General features: G+C 44.1%; 1 protein-coding gene across 9 annotated transcripts in view; it reads left to right on the top strand.

The window, feature by feature from the left end:
• Positions 1–5,911: 5,911 nt before the first annotated feature.
• Positions 5,912–16,553, top strand: part of LOC107264701 (synaptogenesis protein syg-2) — a 71,134-nt gene continuing 60,492 nt past the window's right edge. For 7 of the 9 annotated variants that reach the window (XM_015733277.2, XM_025082495.1, XM_015733267.2 and 4 more), the window contains exons 1-2: positions 8,030–8,458; positions 9,813–10,276. In XM_015733277.2, the coding sequence (XP_015588763.1) occupies positions 10,183–10,276 (94 nt within the window). In that variant the 5' untranslated portion in view covers positions 8,030–8,458; positions 9,813–10,182. Of the gene's footprint in view, positions 6,138–8,029; positions 8,459–9,812; positions 10,277–16,553 lie in introns of those variants that run through there. The other 2 variants (XM_015733251.2, XM_025082483.1) reach the window with 2 other exon arrangements.

The raw sequence follows: 16,553 nt of genomic DNA, 5'->3' as shown, positions 1-16,553 counted from the left end.
GGGGGGGGGGGGTGTAGTTGTAAGGCTATAATAGCAAGTAAAAAGTGAGCAGGAGCAGGAAAGGATGAGATCAGAAAGGATGGAGAACGTAGGATCAGAAATGGAGGATCAAAATCGTCGAAGGGAAGCGATAAACGCCGGAATATCGTTGCGCGTAGAGGGTACGTAGGGGGTGGTAAGGTCGCAGGAGGTCGGCCCGGAGCGCTCTGCCTCGGGGATAGCTTATCCCTATATCCGTATCCACGTCCGTATCCGAATCCAAATCCGAGTCCGAAACCTCGGACCGAAGGGTTTCTTATAAATTAAATTGAATCGGTATAATTTCGGGACGTGCCCGAGCGCGGACACTCTCGCCCTCATTCTCAGGATCCTCGCGGTTCCTCGCCCTCATCCTTGTCCCTCTTCCCTCGAGCTCGCTCAGTTTTCCTGTTGGTGGTAATTCCCCTCCTGCGATAGGTCCTACCACTGGAAGGAAACCCTCGTTGGGACCTCCTGCATGCGAGAGGACATTTTCCTTGGACCCTTACTTCATCCCCCTTTCTACTTCTTCCTTACGGGTGGTCCCTCCTCGTACAGCTTGCCCATTCAGCCAAATAGGCTCTGCGGCCTTATCGAACTTGCCGTTAAGCCAATTCCGGTATCCGTATTAAGGGGTATTTTCAATATTTTTTTTTTTTTTGTAAAATAGCAAAATACGAAAAATATCCAAAAATATACACGGAATGAAAATGAAGAAAAGTAAATAGGATATATTTGACTCTTTATTATCTTCAAAATAATATTAACGATTTGCTCAAATTCTATTTCCAATATCGATTCTCTTGAGAGGGACAAACGTCAATGGTAATCGTCGTGTGGAATAACGTGGCGCTATATTTAAAAATGCAAATTTATTAAATCAGAGAGACTTTTTTTAGTCACCATTTCAAACGTTTTGACATTTCGATCATTCGCTCATCGTTAAATCGGACCCTTCGACGCGTCGGGACGCCGACGTCCTCCTACCTACCTCTCTAGGCCCGATAATTTAACAGGCTCTAGCTTCATCGGAATAACCCGCTACGATTTAGGAGCCAATTTCCAAAGTGCGAGGATTTCCTCTACATTCAGAGTAGGTTCCTCCTTACTCCAGTCTGAACTGCCCCGCAGAGATCTCCAGCGTTTCCTTCAATTTCCATTAGAATTTCGATTTCAATTTCAATTTCAATTATAATAGTTCCGGCTTTCTTTCCGGCTGATATGCCCCCTCCCCCTCCCGCCGTACGCATCGTGCATTTTTTAGTCTCGCACCCTCCCCTCCGACCCGGTACATACGGAACAATCGGGCCGCGCCCTCCATTCCCTCAATTTCATTTTACAGTTTCTCCTATCCCCTATAACATCGTACTTTTATATTTCTACTCGAACCTCCCAGGTGCTAGAGGGCTCAAAATAAATGTTATACACTACTACCTTGTACGCAGTTACCCTCGTGTGCGAATCCTTTTGCCTTTGTTACTCCCTAATGAAAATGTTGATATTACCTAAGGGTGACCTTACCCTTTCGTCGTTTCGCCCAAATCGTCCTTACGCTTCGTGACCCGACAGCCACGTGGTCTTTACCAGAAATAAATAAATAAATACACACGCGCTAATTAAAAATTAATGGCAATAAAAATTTTAATTTAAAAAATTTTAATTTAAAAAATTTTTAAATCATATCGCGTACCAGACGTCGATCAAAGTTTCCCGTTATTTCAAATTTTTGATGATTGCTCAAATTCGACAAAAATTCAGATTTCGAAACGTCCTTAATACGTACTAAATATAAATTAATATGTAAACTCACGTGTATAGCGTATCTACCTACAGTAGATATGCGGATTACTATACATAGCTGTTCGAATCACGCATTAAGCTCCGAGGGCGTAGAATGAAATATAATAAACGGGTGTAGCAAGAGACCAAGAGGCCAGGCCAGAGCCGTACGGACCTTCGTGCCAATTAAATCTAATTACTCCAATTCCCGTAAGGGTAACGTCCATCTAATTATCGTTTGACCGAAGCACGTACTAATCGCAGCCTCGTACGCACGTATTAGTACTCGGTACTTGTATACGTATTTATGAACTCTTGAGTGCAGCACCACTGCACCCGGTACTGGTGCCGCTGGTGATGACGGCGAGTAAGAGACTGGTTGAAGGCAAAGCAGCGAGGTCAACGGGGGTTAAATCGTTGCTGTAACGAGTAGTGCGTCACAGGAGGGAGGAGGACCCGGTGCTGCTACCACGCGGGATCATCGACAACCGCCTTCCTCAGGTTCTTCCAAGGCGGCTTCGCACTGTGGACACTTGACAAATTTAATATCAATTTATAGGAATTTAAGGTGGATACGTGGAATCTCGACATTTAGTACAGATACGTCAAGGGTAGACACGTAGGGTGCACGTAGGGTGAAGTACGTGAGATCTTCGGGGGGAAGGAGGGTGACCGGATGAAGATGGTCCTGAAGAATACCGAAAAGAGGGTAGTTCTTCCAGGGAGAAAACTTCCGACTCGTGGGCGAGAGAGACGGAGACAGGATAGCTCCTCGGGATAGGTTTTTCGTGGGATATAAAAATAAATATCTCCGAGAATGGGCTAAGCCTACTACATATCAATATAGCCGAAGCCGAGCTACAGGAAACCTGAGCTGAGCTGAGCTGATCCGAGCTGAGCCGAGTCACCTTATACGTAGGCATGTTACGGCTTACGTACTTTATATACTGGCAGAGCCCCTACACTGCGAACGGAAATTTAATCACGCTTCTTTTTTTTTCCACTTTTCTTTTTTTCTCTACACCCAACATGAACAATCTTCGATTTTCTATAGTCTTCATTATTTTTGGGCAATTTTTTCGCCGGTGTGGATTAGCTTTCTTTGACGAATGCCAGGCTTTTTTTTTATATATCTCAAAATTTTTTATTCCATCCGGAACTCTATATAGGAGTGTACATACCGTGTAATTTGTACGCTGTACAAGTATTGAATGTAAACACGTGGGTATGATGTAGACGGATAACTGTGCTGTGTATGTACAGTGGCATAACGCGCGTCCTGAAACGGCGGATTTGCTAGTGAAATTCGAATGGGCCCTTGCCTTCTAGATATACGTGCACCGTATCAACGGAAGTCATGATGGACGATGCTCTTTCCCGTATAGGTAGAGCGTTCTGAAAGTTTTCAGTGCGTAATGTTTATGTGCATGGAGGTAAGGAAAAAAATAAAATAAAAATAAAAATAAAAATAAAAGAAACCAAAAATAAAAGCCATTGCAGCGCTGCAGTGAAGCGCGGTTGCGGTAGGTTGCGGAACTGCACGGACGGTTCTGGAATCGTAACATAAAATCGCCATTATCGTAGGTACGGGCGGGGCCGCGAGTTTGCGAATTGCAAGTTGTGGCTTCGCGAACGTCTTTCCTGGTAAATAAATACGTCGTTCCATCTTTCAGTCCCCGAGGGTGGCTGGCAGGATGCCACAAAAATCCTCCAGTGGCTGAGCATCGGTTGCCAGGGAAAATAGATGCCAACGCGTCGCGACTTCCGGTCACTTCCGGCCACGCGTCGCCATATATTCTCCAATGTTTATTTTTTTCAGCTACCACCTCCCCTTCTCCCCTCGCCTCATCTCCCTTTCACTTTCATCAATTCGTTTTCGGTTCCTTTTTTTTTTCATACGAACAAACCTACACTGAACTTACACACGTTAAAATTTGTACCTCTCGACTCTACCATCACGGTTATAATTCATGCTCAGCCGATAAAACGTATCTGCAGTCATTTTTTACCTCTTGATTCAAAAATCAACAGTCGTTAAACAAACGACGTACTGTAATGGATTGTACAATCAGCAGGAATATTTTTACTCCCACTAATACTTTGCCGAGCAGTAAAGAAAGCGAAGGCACGTATACGTACGCGGTAATAGTTAAGCTCTGGTAATATTCATGTGTGAAACAATAAAAAGGGCAAGACAGAGTGCATATGTGACGACTGGCATGAGTCAATGGGAACGCTCGCACGCCTCTCTGAGTTTAACGAATGACTCGATAATAATAACAATGATAAGGAAAGGGAAGGAGGGAGACAATATATATGACAGTCAGATACGCATCTGTTCTTTTTCACGTTATTTCCTTCAGTTGCCGCAGCCATTTTGACAAATATGACCAACCAAAAAAAAAAGGACTTGCTCTCGTACATACAGCCATGCAGTTTCTCATATGAATATGCGCTTCTGTGTTTAGTATTAGAGAGCGTACATGCATCTGGGATTGCACGCAGGCCGATACGCACTCACGCACCTTCACCCTATGTACCTACGTGCACGTTATTGACGTCTGCAAAGCCGAGCGATAGCGTGTGGCCCTTAATGAGCAACGGTCTGAATGACCGAGCAAGAGAGAGAGAGATTGGAAGCAGAGGACAGACAAACAGACAGATAGACAGGCGGCCGCTGAGTCACTCTTGGAACAATATCATGCATTATCAAGTCTGTCTACCCCCTCCGTCAGCCACTTGGATATGATGTGTCGTTCCTGGGAGTATTGTCAGTCCCTAAGGACAGACACCCTCCGATAGTGTATTCTTTAGAGTAACTTAAATAAAACTATGTTCTGGTTGTTACTAATTGAGTCCCTGGAGACGTAAGGATGGATGCGTCACGTACAGCTTACGATTTTTTCTTTATAAGAAGTCAAGACTTTGCTCACCTCGTAAGTTGGAAGGCGCGTAAAATTTTATTGATAAATATTTACATGACGATGTTGGTATATGTGTTGGAGCAAGGGTGAACCATAAGGAAAATGTGATTCAGGATGCTCCATTGATGATGGAGAATGTAGACCGACGAAAGAGGGGATGCGATATTGAATCGTGGAGTCTTGGATATGACTGTAGAGGGTGCTCGTGGATGAAATCTCGAGATATGTGGAAGGCGTGAAAGTATGTTGCAATTGTGAGTGCAAGGACTTCCGTGCACTTTACTAAGGGGCTGTAGGGTAGGGACGTAGGAGACTAGGGCTCTCTTGTTCTCTTGGACCTTTCGCGGTGTGGCTGGTTTGTTTGGTCACTTGGAGACGAGCCAAATAGGAATTGGCTATTGACCAAACCAATGGTAGCTAAATTACTGCTGCACAACGTTGTACGTAGGTGCTCGGAGCTTGTTACGCGTCGTGTATTCGATTATCTACGTTGTGGTTTATTAGGGGTTAACGTCGCGACAAGGCACATCTGCGGATCTGCTAACACGAGGACGCGGGCTTCTTTCTGGTAACATAAAGCATACAGGAGAAAAAAAGATTCGATCGAAGGTAGGCGTTAGGTACCTTAAAATAATTTTTCTTAACCAAATCGATTGACAGAAACGGAAGTCATCCTTTTAATTTTGGCCGGAGATCGAAGAAGGTCTGCCTGTAAAAAAAATTCTCCCCTACGAAGGAATAACGTCGTCTAATGTTATAGACAGCCACGTTCGTAACATGTAACGGGCATCCTTCCTTCATCCTCTTGAAACCTTCGGGTTATTTCGTAAAGGGAAATGGGATGTCTGTTTCGAAGGTCGATCCGAAGGGAGCGACAACAAAAGAATTCATAAGATTGACTGACGCAAGGATATCGATTGATAAGGAGCAGAGTCAAAAGTAAACATTTCGAAAATACTCGATCACTGATAAGGATGTCTGATGATATATGAAACATGAAACGGTTTGACTAGATTTCGTATTCTTCGTGACCCCGTTCACATCGAAGCCTGGGCGACGTGTCTACAGTACCGACAGGGGCCACAGTTCCTGCGACACTCACGACAGTGGCGACATCGTTGGAAACGATAGGTCGCGTGTCTCGAAGGCATTAAATATCGTTGCCGTCCCGCTTCAAACTTTAACCTGACAATTTAGTAAAAAGGTCGGGCTTATAGTCTTCGTTAATATACTCCTTCCTCGCGAGCAGCGCGTTAAAACTTGTCGCTGAAAGCTTTGGGAAGATCGGACTCGATCAAAAGAAGGATAGTGCAAAGAAGGCGCGAAGTAAATAAGGATAACGACTGCCATCATTACCGCTTATTACTGGAAATGGATACACGAGAACTTCGATATTTGACCTTTAATGATTTCACGGTAAGTAATAAACCAAATAGCGAGGATTAATATAGCTTTATTAAACGTAAGCTGTCTGATGCTGGTTTTATTGGAAGAAAGTGTATTGATGGGAGTTAATATCTTTGTCACGGGGTCGGATCCTGTCTGGTAGGAGTTTTTAATCAGACTTGAGCAAATGTAGGGTTTGAGTGTACCGTGAGATTGATAAGATTCTTTTTTTTTCCGAAGAAAAAGATTATTCGAGATTATTTATACGTATATTTTTGAATCCCAGCAAAGGAATCACAATCAGTACAATCAGCGAGTTACCACAGTCGAATAAAGAGAGGAGTAACAGACGAAGAAGGAGGGACTCTGATTTTTTAACGTCTCGAGGCGGCATTAATATTCCGCAGTCTCTGGTAAAATGTAAATTTCAAGAGCCCCTCCCGTTCGTCCTCAGTGACGCTTTTAAGAACTCGCCTTTAGACGAGAACTCTTCCGCGCTTCGTCTTTCAGCTTCCATCTTTTGACTTACGTCTTACGTATGGCGCTATGATTCATTGACTTTTGCATACAAGACTCCCATTTTCACATATTTACATATATTCTATAATCGTCTGTTTTGCAATCATCAATTTCATCCACCAAATTTTGTTATCTTAATGCTCGGATTTGCAGGTATGCCGTTCTATCCCCTTTAAATTCTCGTCTTTTAGATAATGCAAACAGCCTCGTTTATTGACAGATAAATGCATAAAGGCGTAATTTAGAAAAAAAAAGATCACTCATTTCGATCGTCAACTAACTTCAAGTGTCTTCAGCAACTGCAGTACCTCCTCGCAGCAAGTTACAACGCTCCCTTTAGCCATCACGTTTGATATATGCCAATAACAATCTTTTGATTTTTTATCAACTTAATTCTCAATAACGGAATGCTTTAAAAAAAAGTGATTGGCAATAATTCTTTATAGAAGGTAGCAATTGCTTCGATATTGCGCAGGTGTCAATCAGTTGGTTGTATCAGTTTTTCAGGTAGTTTGTTGATTTTAACGAATCGAATATTCAACGGACTCTTTCATCCACTGACTGGCAATTAAATTGGAAAGCTGAAGTTAGGTGCACGAATACAAATCCCACTGACGTTACTCATATTCTCCCGCCGTATCCCCATACGGGAATTGGACTAGGCTGACTCACAATCGCTAACGTCGAAAGATCGACAGGGTGCTGGTGTCGGCGGTAGCCAAGCCCGGAGACGTTGAAAATATTGAAAATACTTATAATGGCTACGGGCCTGGGCAAGCAGCCCGATGTTACTTTCGGAGAAGCTGTCATCGCTCATTATCCTTAACGATCGACAGCCGCTCAAAGTTAATGATCCGGAATCTCGAAAGAATATTGGAAGCTAATTAGACGGAGGCGTTACTTAACGGAAGACCAGTCAATATTCAGAGATCATTTTTAATTTTGAGTCAAGAGTTCCTCGAACTTCGATGGAATATCAATTTTTCATATATTAAACGTAGTTACCATTCTGGAAATAACCTTTAAGTATTTTAGTAATGATATTAAGCTATTTCAAGAAAACGGAATGTCAATTATTTGTCCACTAATTGTAACCCAGTCGATGCTGCGTTATAAATTTAGTAATCGCGGCTTGGCTCAACGATAGTTATCGGATGCGAACGAGATATATCGATATATCGAAGTAGTGTATGTATCGATATATATCACTCGGCAAATACCATGAATCCAGCCGAGCGTGTTGCATAGAGGAACGCTAGGGCGCACCGATTGCTTGACATTATGATGGGGGTGTATGTGGTGGCGAGTTTCATAGCCACCGCGGGCGTTGCGACGCTGAACGGACGCGCCGAGAACTACGAAGCTCCCGTAGAGGCGCCTCTGCCTGCCAGTGTTGAGCCCGCGATCGACGCGAGCGTACGCGTTTATTATTTCGTACGCACCGGTTGATCCGACACGACTGTACGCGCTTCGTAAAATAATATTACAGAATTTTTGGACCCTGACTTTTGATAAACAAGAAAGAATTTAGGCGATGGTCATCGTTAATTTTAATCTGCGTATGCCTTTGTTGTCTGACGCTGCTAATCCCTTAACGTGAAAGGAACGAGAGCGCGTTGTGCATCCTAAGTCACGGGGTCTGACAATATTAATAGTGAGTTTCGACAACAGAGATATGGATTCTGATGACATTGATGCTTTTGAATTTTTGCGATACTTTTAACCACGCAGTGTCATTTGGTTTGATGTTTCGTACGCGTGCTTTAATTTTGCCGCGAAAGTGACTAGGCGGGATTTCTCCAGAAGAAAAAACATAACCTCTTCCAGCTTTGGTAATTGCATCTTTTTTTATTGTTATTATTAAAAAATCGGTTGATTCAGGTGACAAGGGTAGATTAATGGCGATCGAACGGGGTTAGACTTGGCTTTTTTAATGTCAGAGTAAGAGATTACGGAGATTCGAAATGTGGAGGATATAAAATGGTGGCAAATGTGACAGTTAAGAGAAATCCCTTGGACACTTTTGACACTTGTGATATTTTTAATTTCATAAAATACTTTTAATAACACCGAAATGTACGCGAATGCTGTTAGAGATTGATGTTTAAAACAAAATTATAACGGGAGTAACGCATTTCGAGCCCATTGGGGATTCGCGAGACTTTCTTCAAGTTCCTCTTTTTTGTTTCTCTCTTGCTTCGCTCTATCGAATTACTTCGCCCTGGACAAACTTAGCCGTAGGGCGGTTCTTTAAACTCGTCTAAAGTTCGAAAGGAAGGATGTTAGTAGAGAAGGTAGAGATGGGGTGGTAAGTCGGCTGGTAGGCAGGCAAGCAGCCACGAAAAAACACGAGAGTCTTGCAATTAATCATTTAGTGGTTTTATTTAATCATGTCTCGGTGGTTGAGAAGAAAAGTGGTCGACATGGAAAGGGAGTTGTTGTTGGTGAAAACATAAAAGAAGAAGGTCGAAGCAGAATGGCTTGACCCAACTAGTTTTATACCCTTGATGCCTTACTTTTCGGGTCCTTACCTTTCGTGCGCAGATCTTAGTAGGCTCTTTCCAGCTATCCGAAGTGGTATTACACGAAGATGAAGTGGTGGATAGGTGAATAGGCCTTCGCAGAAGATTCGCGGCGGTAGGTAGCAGCGGCGTCGGCGGCTCTCGCTACGTGTTCCGAGTTCATCAATCATCAACGATAAAACCCGTCAAAAAAGTCGATTTACCGTTTCACAGTGGCAGGACTGGCTGTTCCGAGGGAACCCGCCGCCACTGCTGCCACCACCTCCGCCACCTCCACTGGCACTCTCTGACTCGTAGTTTTCGAAAGCCCGACCATCGTTAACCACTAACGTCATCTTTCCCCCTCCGACCTCAAAGTCCCTGCAGACCGCCCCCTCGCATCTTAAATTTGCTGCAGAGAATGATTATATCACGAGACGCGAGATATACGAGATGGCAATGTTTTAACAATGGAATATTCTCACAATACAAACATTGTATAAAGAATTAATATAAATCGATTTTGGATGATTGACGTGTCAAGGGCGAAAGGGGGACTGTCATTGTGCTTTTTGTGTTGGCTATATAGAACTAGGCTACGGCAAGAGGGTTTTCGAATAAGATCTTCAATATTTAAGGTGTCACAAGACGATATCATTTTTTTCTATTAACCTCACGGTTTCAGGACGGAGCTGCTGAATATCAGGACTAAAGTGATCGGTGGGAGTCCTGCCATCAGGCTTCTGCCAGGCCTGGCAATTGGTTGACGGTGGGCAAGGAAGGCAGAGGAACCGGTATACGAGGAGCGTGATGGCTGGTGAGCCTTACGTTTTGGAAAGATCAAAGTGGCGCGTCGGAGCAGCAAAGTGACAGACTGACAGGGAGGTGAGGGAGTGGGGTAGTGTGACAGTGTGACAGCGAGTGACAGAGTGGCCGTGTGACAAAGTGACAACGCGACACCGAGTGATAAAGTGACGAGGTGTTTGGCCAGGTAGAAGGGAAGGCGAAATCGAGAAAGTGCGGTGAGGTGCAGCCATCGCGCAAGGACTGGAAAGATGAGGTGTCATTCGACGTCGACGTTCCCGACACATCCGTTTCTCGTCGTCCTGATCGTCATCGTCGCCCACCTTGGCATCGTCCACGCGCAAGGTCAGTTCACTCAGTCTACCATCCTTTCTGGTTACTTCTTAATCCAACCGCCCAGACCCTTTTTCACGCACCTGATCCTCCGTCTCTTCCACTCCAGGCCTCCTCGATGTACGCAGCGTCCTTCAGCCCCTGTCATCCTGGACCCCGGTAGACCTGTCGCCCGATGCTCTTCGCCTCTTGCCAATACCACTTGGACCTCCGAGCGTCGAACGATCCGAAGAAACGAAGATGACGTAACAATTAGAACCTCCCGATAGTCGCAGGTTCTACCAGAGAACAAACAGCGAACCTAATGATCGCGGCTCCTTCCTCAGAGGCTCATACTTAGGTACCGCGGGTGCTCAAATATCCTCCCTTCTGTTTGTACTCTGGGTGTGTAATATGTATACTACCCCATTCGTCCGTAAACCCTAATTCACCCTCTTGCGTTTTGCGCCTTGCCTCTCGCCGTAAGTGTCCCGCTACACCCGCTCGGCTCCTGTCATCGAATCTAACTTAAACCGGGATCCGCTTGCCTGATTGTGTGCGGACGTGCGTGCGCGCGGGACAGGGTGGCTGCCGTTAAAGGGGTTGTAGGTGGAAGGCGTGGTCGGCAAATTATGCATCACTCTACCTCTGATGCCACCTGGCTACTTCTTCAGGGTCGCCACACCTCGTCCTTGTTCTTAACGTCATGATCGCTCTTGATCATCCCCCCCCCCCATTTACCGCTCTGTTTCTCTTCTCGTACTTTTCCCTCTCCCTGCTTCCATTTTATTCGCCCCGAGCATCTTGAGCCTCAAGCTTCTAGTTTCCAGCATGAGTTGAATAGCGAGTTGAGTAGTTGGGTAGTAAGTTGGCTCAGGGTAACCCGGGGGTTGAAGCGACGCCAAGTGGTATAGTGGGCGTTGCCCGCAACGCCTGCGACACGACGCTACAGACGCCAAGAGCTACTGGTTGATCCTGATTGTTCAATTTTACCTTGACAGTCTATATGCATATTCGGAAAAATTATTTATCGCAAAGTTGCGTATAAAAATTATCACTCAAATTAGCTTACTGTTTCCAAGGCGTTCTTGATTTATCCTTAAAGAAAATACGTCACCACGTACATATCGTTACGTGAAGCAAAATGTTTTTATCCGAGCTTGCTAATAACTCACTGGAAGGCGCTTGAAAAAAAAAAAAAAAAAAAATTGGAATTTAATTATAATACCGTTAGCGTCAAAAGCTACCGAGTACAATGTCATTAATGTCCATTATTACATTAGGCCTTCCCCGTCGTTTCCTCAGGACACCTTTGGAGGGACTACACACCCTCGAGCGTTCAACCCGCAAATCATTTGGTGGCCTCCGTTCCGTGGTACTTCCCAACGTTTCCTATCAGCAGTGCAAATTGTTTTCAATACCGATAACAGCACTGGTCATTCTTCCCTGCTCTGTTTTTGTTTTCACGTCTTTGTGTAAATAATCGAGATACAGTCGGGCGACGCCAGCGCCACCGGCGTAATATCCAAGCGCAAAATTCTTCATATTTTTTATATTAACTAAACGGCAGCTCGGATAGTCTGTATTTTCAGCCTCGTTCAAAGAATATATATGTATATTGTATATACCCAGTACGCGATACATATGTCCCGGAAGAATAAGGGATGGAAAATATGCGTCATCCATTTTTTCTCATTTCCTCTTTATTTCTTACCCTGCCATCGATGCATTCTCTTCAATTTACTTTTATACACGTGCGTCAAACATAAAGGTTTTCCCTTCCATCCACTTCCGGTCCCTAAAAGAATTTCTCATTGACGAGGAGCATTATCTTTCGGGCACATCTAATTAGTACCTTTCTCTCGTACATTTATTTCATCCCCTAGCGGTCTTATCATTTCCCTCTGACGATATTCATCTCGACTCCCATCGCTCTCGCGTTCACCCCCTGTATACTTCCTGCCCGCTGACCGCTGACCGCTACCATTCCTTCATTAATACTTAAGTTTGTCGCATGATACTTTCCGCCCTACCAGTGAGCTGGACATGGGAAGCATAGCATATCGTAGTATGTATATATATATATATATAATATATAGCGTCACGTAACCGTAGTGAGTACGTTAATAATTTAACAAGTAGGTACCGCGTAGGGGAGCTGATAGAAGAAAAGCCGGAGGGCCAAAAAGTTGTATCCTTGAAAGTTTTGAAAATTTGACAAACTTCTTTTTTTTCATTCCGCTTACCCACTCGGAGACGCATATCGTGCGGCCGTATTAGAAAACACGGAGGGGGGGTTTTTAACTGGTGATTCTTTTTCCCCTGCGTACAGAATCCCATAGCGACCCCAGAGACGACCTGGCTGACCTCCGTTAAACCCTCGCGGGATACCGGGAGTTGGAAAAAGCGTGCTGCAGCAGTCTCCATCTGTTTTCGTTTCGCGCGAACTAACGCAAGTTCAGTCGTTAGGGCTGGGCGTTAGGGTTAATTAATAGAACTCCGAAATGTCATTACCCTAACGATAGTCATTCAATTAATTGAGAAGGGTCGTCGACACTCTTTCATCCCTCTTGTTACGCGAGCTGGGTGGAACGGTTGCCGGAAGGAACTTGAGGTGAGTCGAGTGTAGGAAGTATGTAGGTAAAAGGGACACGTGGCACGGTATATGGGTATACGGTTAAAGGCGGATTCAAAATAGTCGTAGGAAATGTCGGAGTGGCTGAGCCGAGGATAGATGGCGTCTGCGAATCTTTCATAGGGAGAACTCGTCGCTGTCGGGCGAATTAATGCAATGGAATGTAATGAGATCGTTGGTGTATGTCGTTTGAATCAGAAAAGCGTTAAACGCGGAGCCGAGCGATCGACTTGGTTCCTTATTGCTGGAATTTCACAATTATTACGTAGCTGCTTCTCCTACGGATAATATCCGAAGACTTTATCACCTTAGCGTCTTCCCACCTTTCGTCGGCTACTCGTTTCAGCTCGTATAATTAAACGATTTGTATTGTCCTCAAGTTTTCTCTCGTTCCCTGTGTATATGTATATACACATTTCTCTCTCTCTCTCTCTTTTTCATTCTACGGCTACTACGCTTCTCTCCGTCGGTCCTACTGTCTACGTAGTGGCCTTGCTTCTTATTTTCAAATCGTCTGAGCTATACGCATTATGAGAGGCTATGGCGGCGACCCAAACAACGAGGCATCCGTCATTGCCAACGGCTCGTTTAATTCCTATTAAAATCGTAGTTCGTTATTCACGGGTCTCTTGCGGCTTGAAGGGACGAGTTGAAAAATTGTGGCTTGACAGAATCTAACCTGAGGGCGAATTTTTTTCATTTTGCCAGTATCAATCTTTATCGCGTAGATCGTGCTGCTGTGACTTTGACCTTAAGCTCAGGGAAGTTATCGGACGAAGACATTTTTCATCGATCGATCATTACTTTGATTAGGTATAAGAATATGAAAATTGCGAAATTTATTCGTCGAACTTTGTGGTTTGAGATTTTGATCGAGAAAATTTTGATGAAAATAATGATAATTTACATTTTTATTCTGTATAATGTTATTGCGGTTTTTAACGAACTTTTTACGTAATTTTGATGAATAATTTTATCACATTTTATTATTTCACTCAGACTTTGATCTCTCGAGTCGATTCGTTTAGTACAAATTGTTTTTTTTTCTGCTATTCGTCACACGGAGATGTCACTCTGAGAGATAAGTCGAAGATGTAGATAAGAAAGAAGAAAAATGAATCCGCCAAAAAAAAAGACGGAGCAGCAAAAGGACAGATTGCAAAATAGAAAATGTTTGTGTCGAAGAAAAAAAATTCTTATGAATTTTCGAAGGTAGACTGTATTTGCGGGTTTTTTGGTACGCACGCATTAACCAACTTTCGCAAACTTACGAACACTAAAGAAACCGAGCTTCTCGAAATTCGAACAATAAGTATATTTTTCCACTTCTCGGTAGAGCTTTATTTCTTCTTTTTTTTCCCCCAAAGCTCATCATTCATACTATCATTATCGCGTCTTTTGTAAATCCATAAAGAGTTTTCAGATAAAAAAGAAGTATATACTTCCTATCCTATAGAACTTCACGACCAAAGAGCCCGTGCTAAATTTTGGCCACCTAAACCACACTGTGTTCATTTATTTGTTCGATAATACTGGCAGTGAAATTGCGTATAAATATTCGTCAGACGTGAAATAACAAACATAAACATCTCATAAGTTCGAAGGATAAAGAAATCGTAATAGCCGCACGAAACGTCCTTAAGTCTCGTGCGAAAGTTTGAAAAATTTCTTAGCCGAGAATAAAAGTGCCTGGATTGACTAGGGCGAAAAAGGGCGACGTTGAAAATACACGGCTGCTACATCCTCAAGCTTTTCCCATAAACTCCCATACTTAATCTTTCGTTCCGTTTTCCTTCACCTATCAACCCTCTCGTACCGTGGCCTCTTCCTCTTCGCCCACGGAGATTCTCCCGCAGCCAGCGAGATTTGCGTAAGAAGATGATCGAGTTCCCAGTCGGTAAAGTCACGTGATTTTAATCACAGAGTGGCAAGTTTAAACCCAACCAATTATAATTCACGAGAAGGAGAATGAACTGTACGGAACGGAAGAGGGACGGTTTTTCGGAAGTGTGGTGTTCGGGGGGGCGGGGAGGGCGGAACGGCTTCAGAATATTCGTTTACTCGAGTGTACTTGTGATTTGTACCTCGGTTGCCACGCAAATCCGATCTAACTTTATGGCCGAAGAAAAGGGGGAGATTTTCAGCGAGGAGTCTCCAGCCCCCAAAAGCTATCTCATTCGCTGAGTTACTTTCTAGTTCACTTTCATCAAACTTCACTCCAGCGTCCTACGGTGTAGGGTCGGGAGGACGTGGCAAGTCGGAGAATTTGGCCTGTCAGTAGGATAGGGCTGGGTTTCCTGGATAGAATTATATTATAATACATTTTTCAAAATTTGTATATAAACTGTCAAAGAAATATCGAATCGACTACGAGGACGTTGAAATGTGTTGGTGGAACTTTTTTTTTTTTTTTCACTATCGGGACGATCTCGGAGCATCGACGGTGTCGCAGGTTCGACCTCGCCTGGAAGAGTCTATCCAGTCTTTCATATAAATTCTTACGAATCAGCCGGTTCCATTCGTTCATAGCCTTACTCGTGCCTCACTCTTGTAACCTTTATTAAGCATCGTTTAGTCGAGAGGATCAGATCATTGTTCAGAGACGCCGTACTGGGTACCTTCTTTTAAGGCGACTGTTAGAAAAGTCAACGTGGCATCGTCACGTGATACATGGCTGTCAGTGCGCAGTTCTTACACTGGGCATTTGATATACGAATTTTTGTGATACGAGAAAACAGTTTATTCGAGCTAATGTTGGTCAAGGGTGTAACTTTTACTTAGTCACTGTTATGAAACCAGCGCTCTCTCGGCTTAAAGGTGCCTTAAGAGAGGCTTAACGAGTAGGTAACGCAGCTAACAGACGTCTCTTATGGCATCTCTAAAGGATTTTTCAATAACGTATTAAGAGAGAGATACGAGCAGGGTCCCAGGAGTTATTTGTTAGCCATCGAAAGACGCCTCGAAACCGTAAAACAGAGGCGAGGGCCCCTTAGTACCGAGACGAAGCGACAGATGGCAGCACCGTCGGCCAAACATTCGCTCGCCCGCATTTTTCATACACGAGACCCGAGATCGTCGTGTCTCGTGTATTCGTTAATTGATAATAAGGTTGCTGAGGTTAAGTGAATTTGGTAGATGCCTGTTTGGAACTCGTATTTTGGTGCGATCTCATTAACCGATTGTACCTCCGAGCGAACGAAGACCGTTAGGAAGACTCGTCGATGTGTTAAATGAAAGGACGACGTTGCACTCTGTTATTATTCTCATCGTCCGAGCACGTGAGTCTAAAAAATCTTATCGGCACAAACGCCATATCCGATGGTCATTATACTTTAACTGTCTAAAGTCAATTTCGTATAAAATAAATCCAGCCGAATGACCCGTGGCCACGCCTCGTCAAATCCCAGCATAATCTGCAGGTTATTAAACGACGTCGATACGAAACTGCCGCCAGAGGCGCTGCCGTAGCTTATAGAAATATAGGGTACGGACTGTGGAAAACGTATGGAGGAGGCGACGGAGGTGGTTCCCGACGCTATTCGACTCGCATCACGCTCGTAAAGCCCATCCATCTCGCTGAAACACGCCGAACTCTCAAATCTGAAACTGATACTTTACGACTTTCGCTTCCTCCCTTCCGGTCGGGCGGAGAGCGGCAGGGGATACGGGGGGGGG

This window comes from Cephus cinctus, unplaced genomic scaffold (assembly GCF_000341935.2).
Source record: "Cephus cinctus unplaced genomic scaffold, Ccin1 Ccin1_scaffold0013, whole genome shotgun sequence".
In the NCBI taxonomy this organism is placed as follows: domain Eukaryota; kingdom Metazoa; phylum Arthropoda; class Insecta; order Hymenoptera; family Cephidae; genus Cephus; species Cephus cinctus.
Note: the sequence above shows the minus strand (reverse complement) of the source record. Positions and strands in the feature narration are given on the sequence as shown.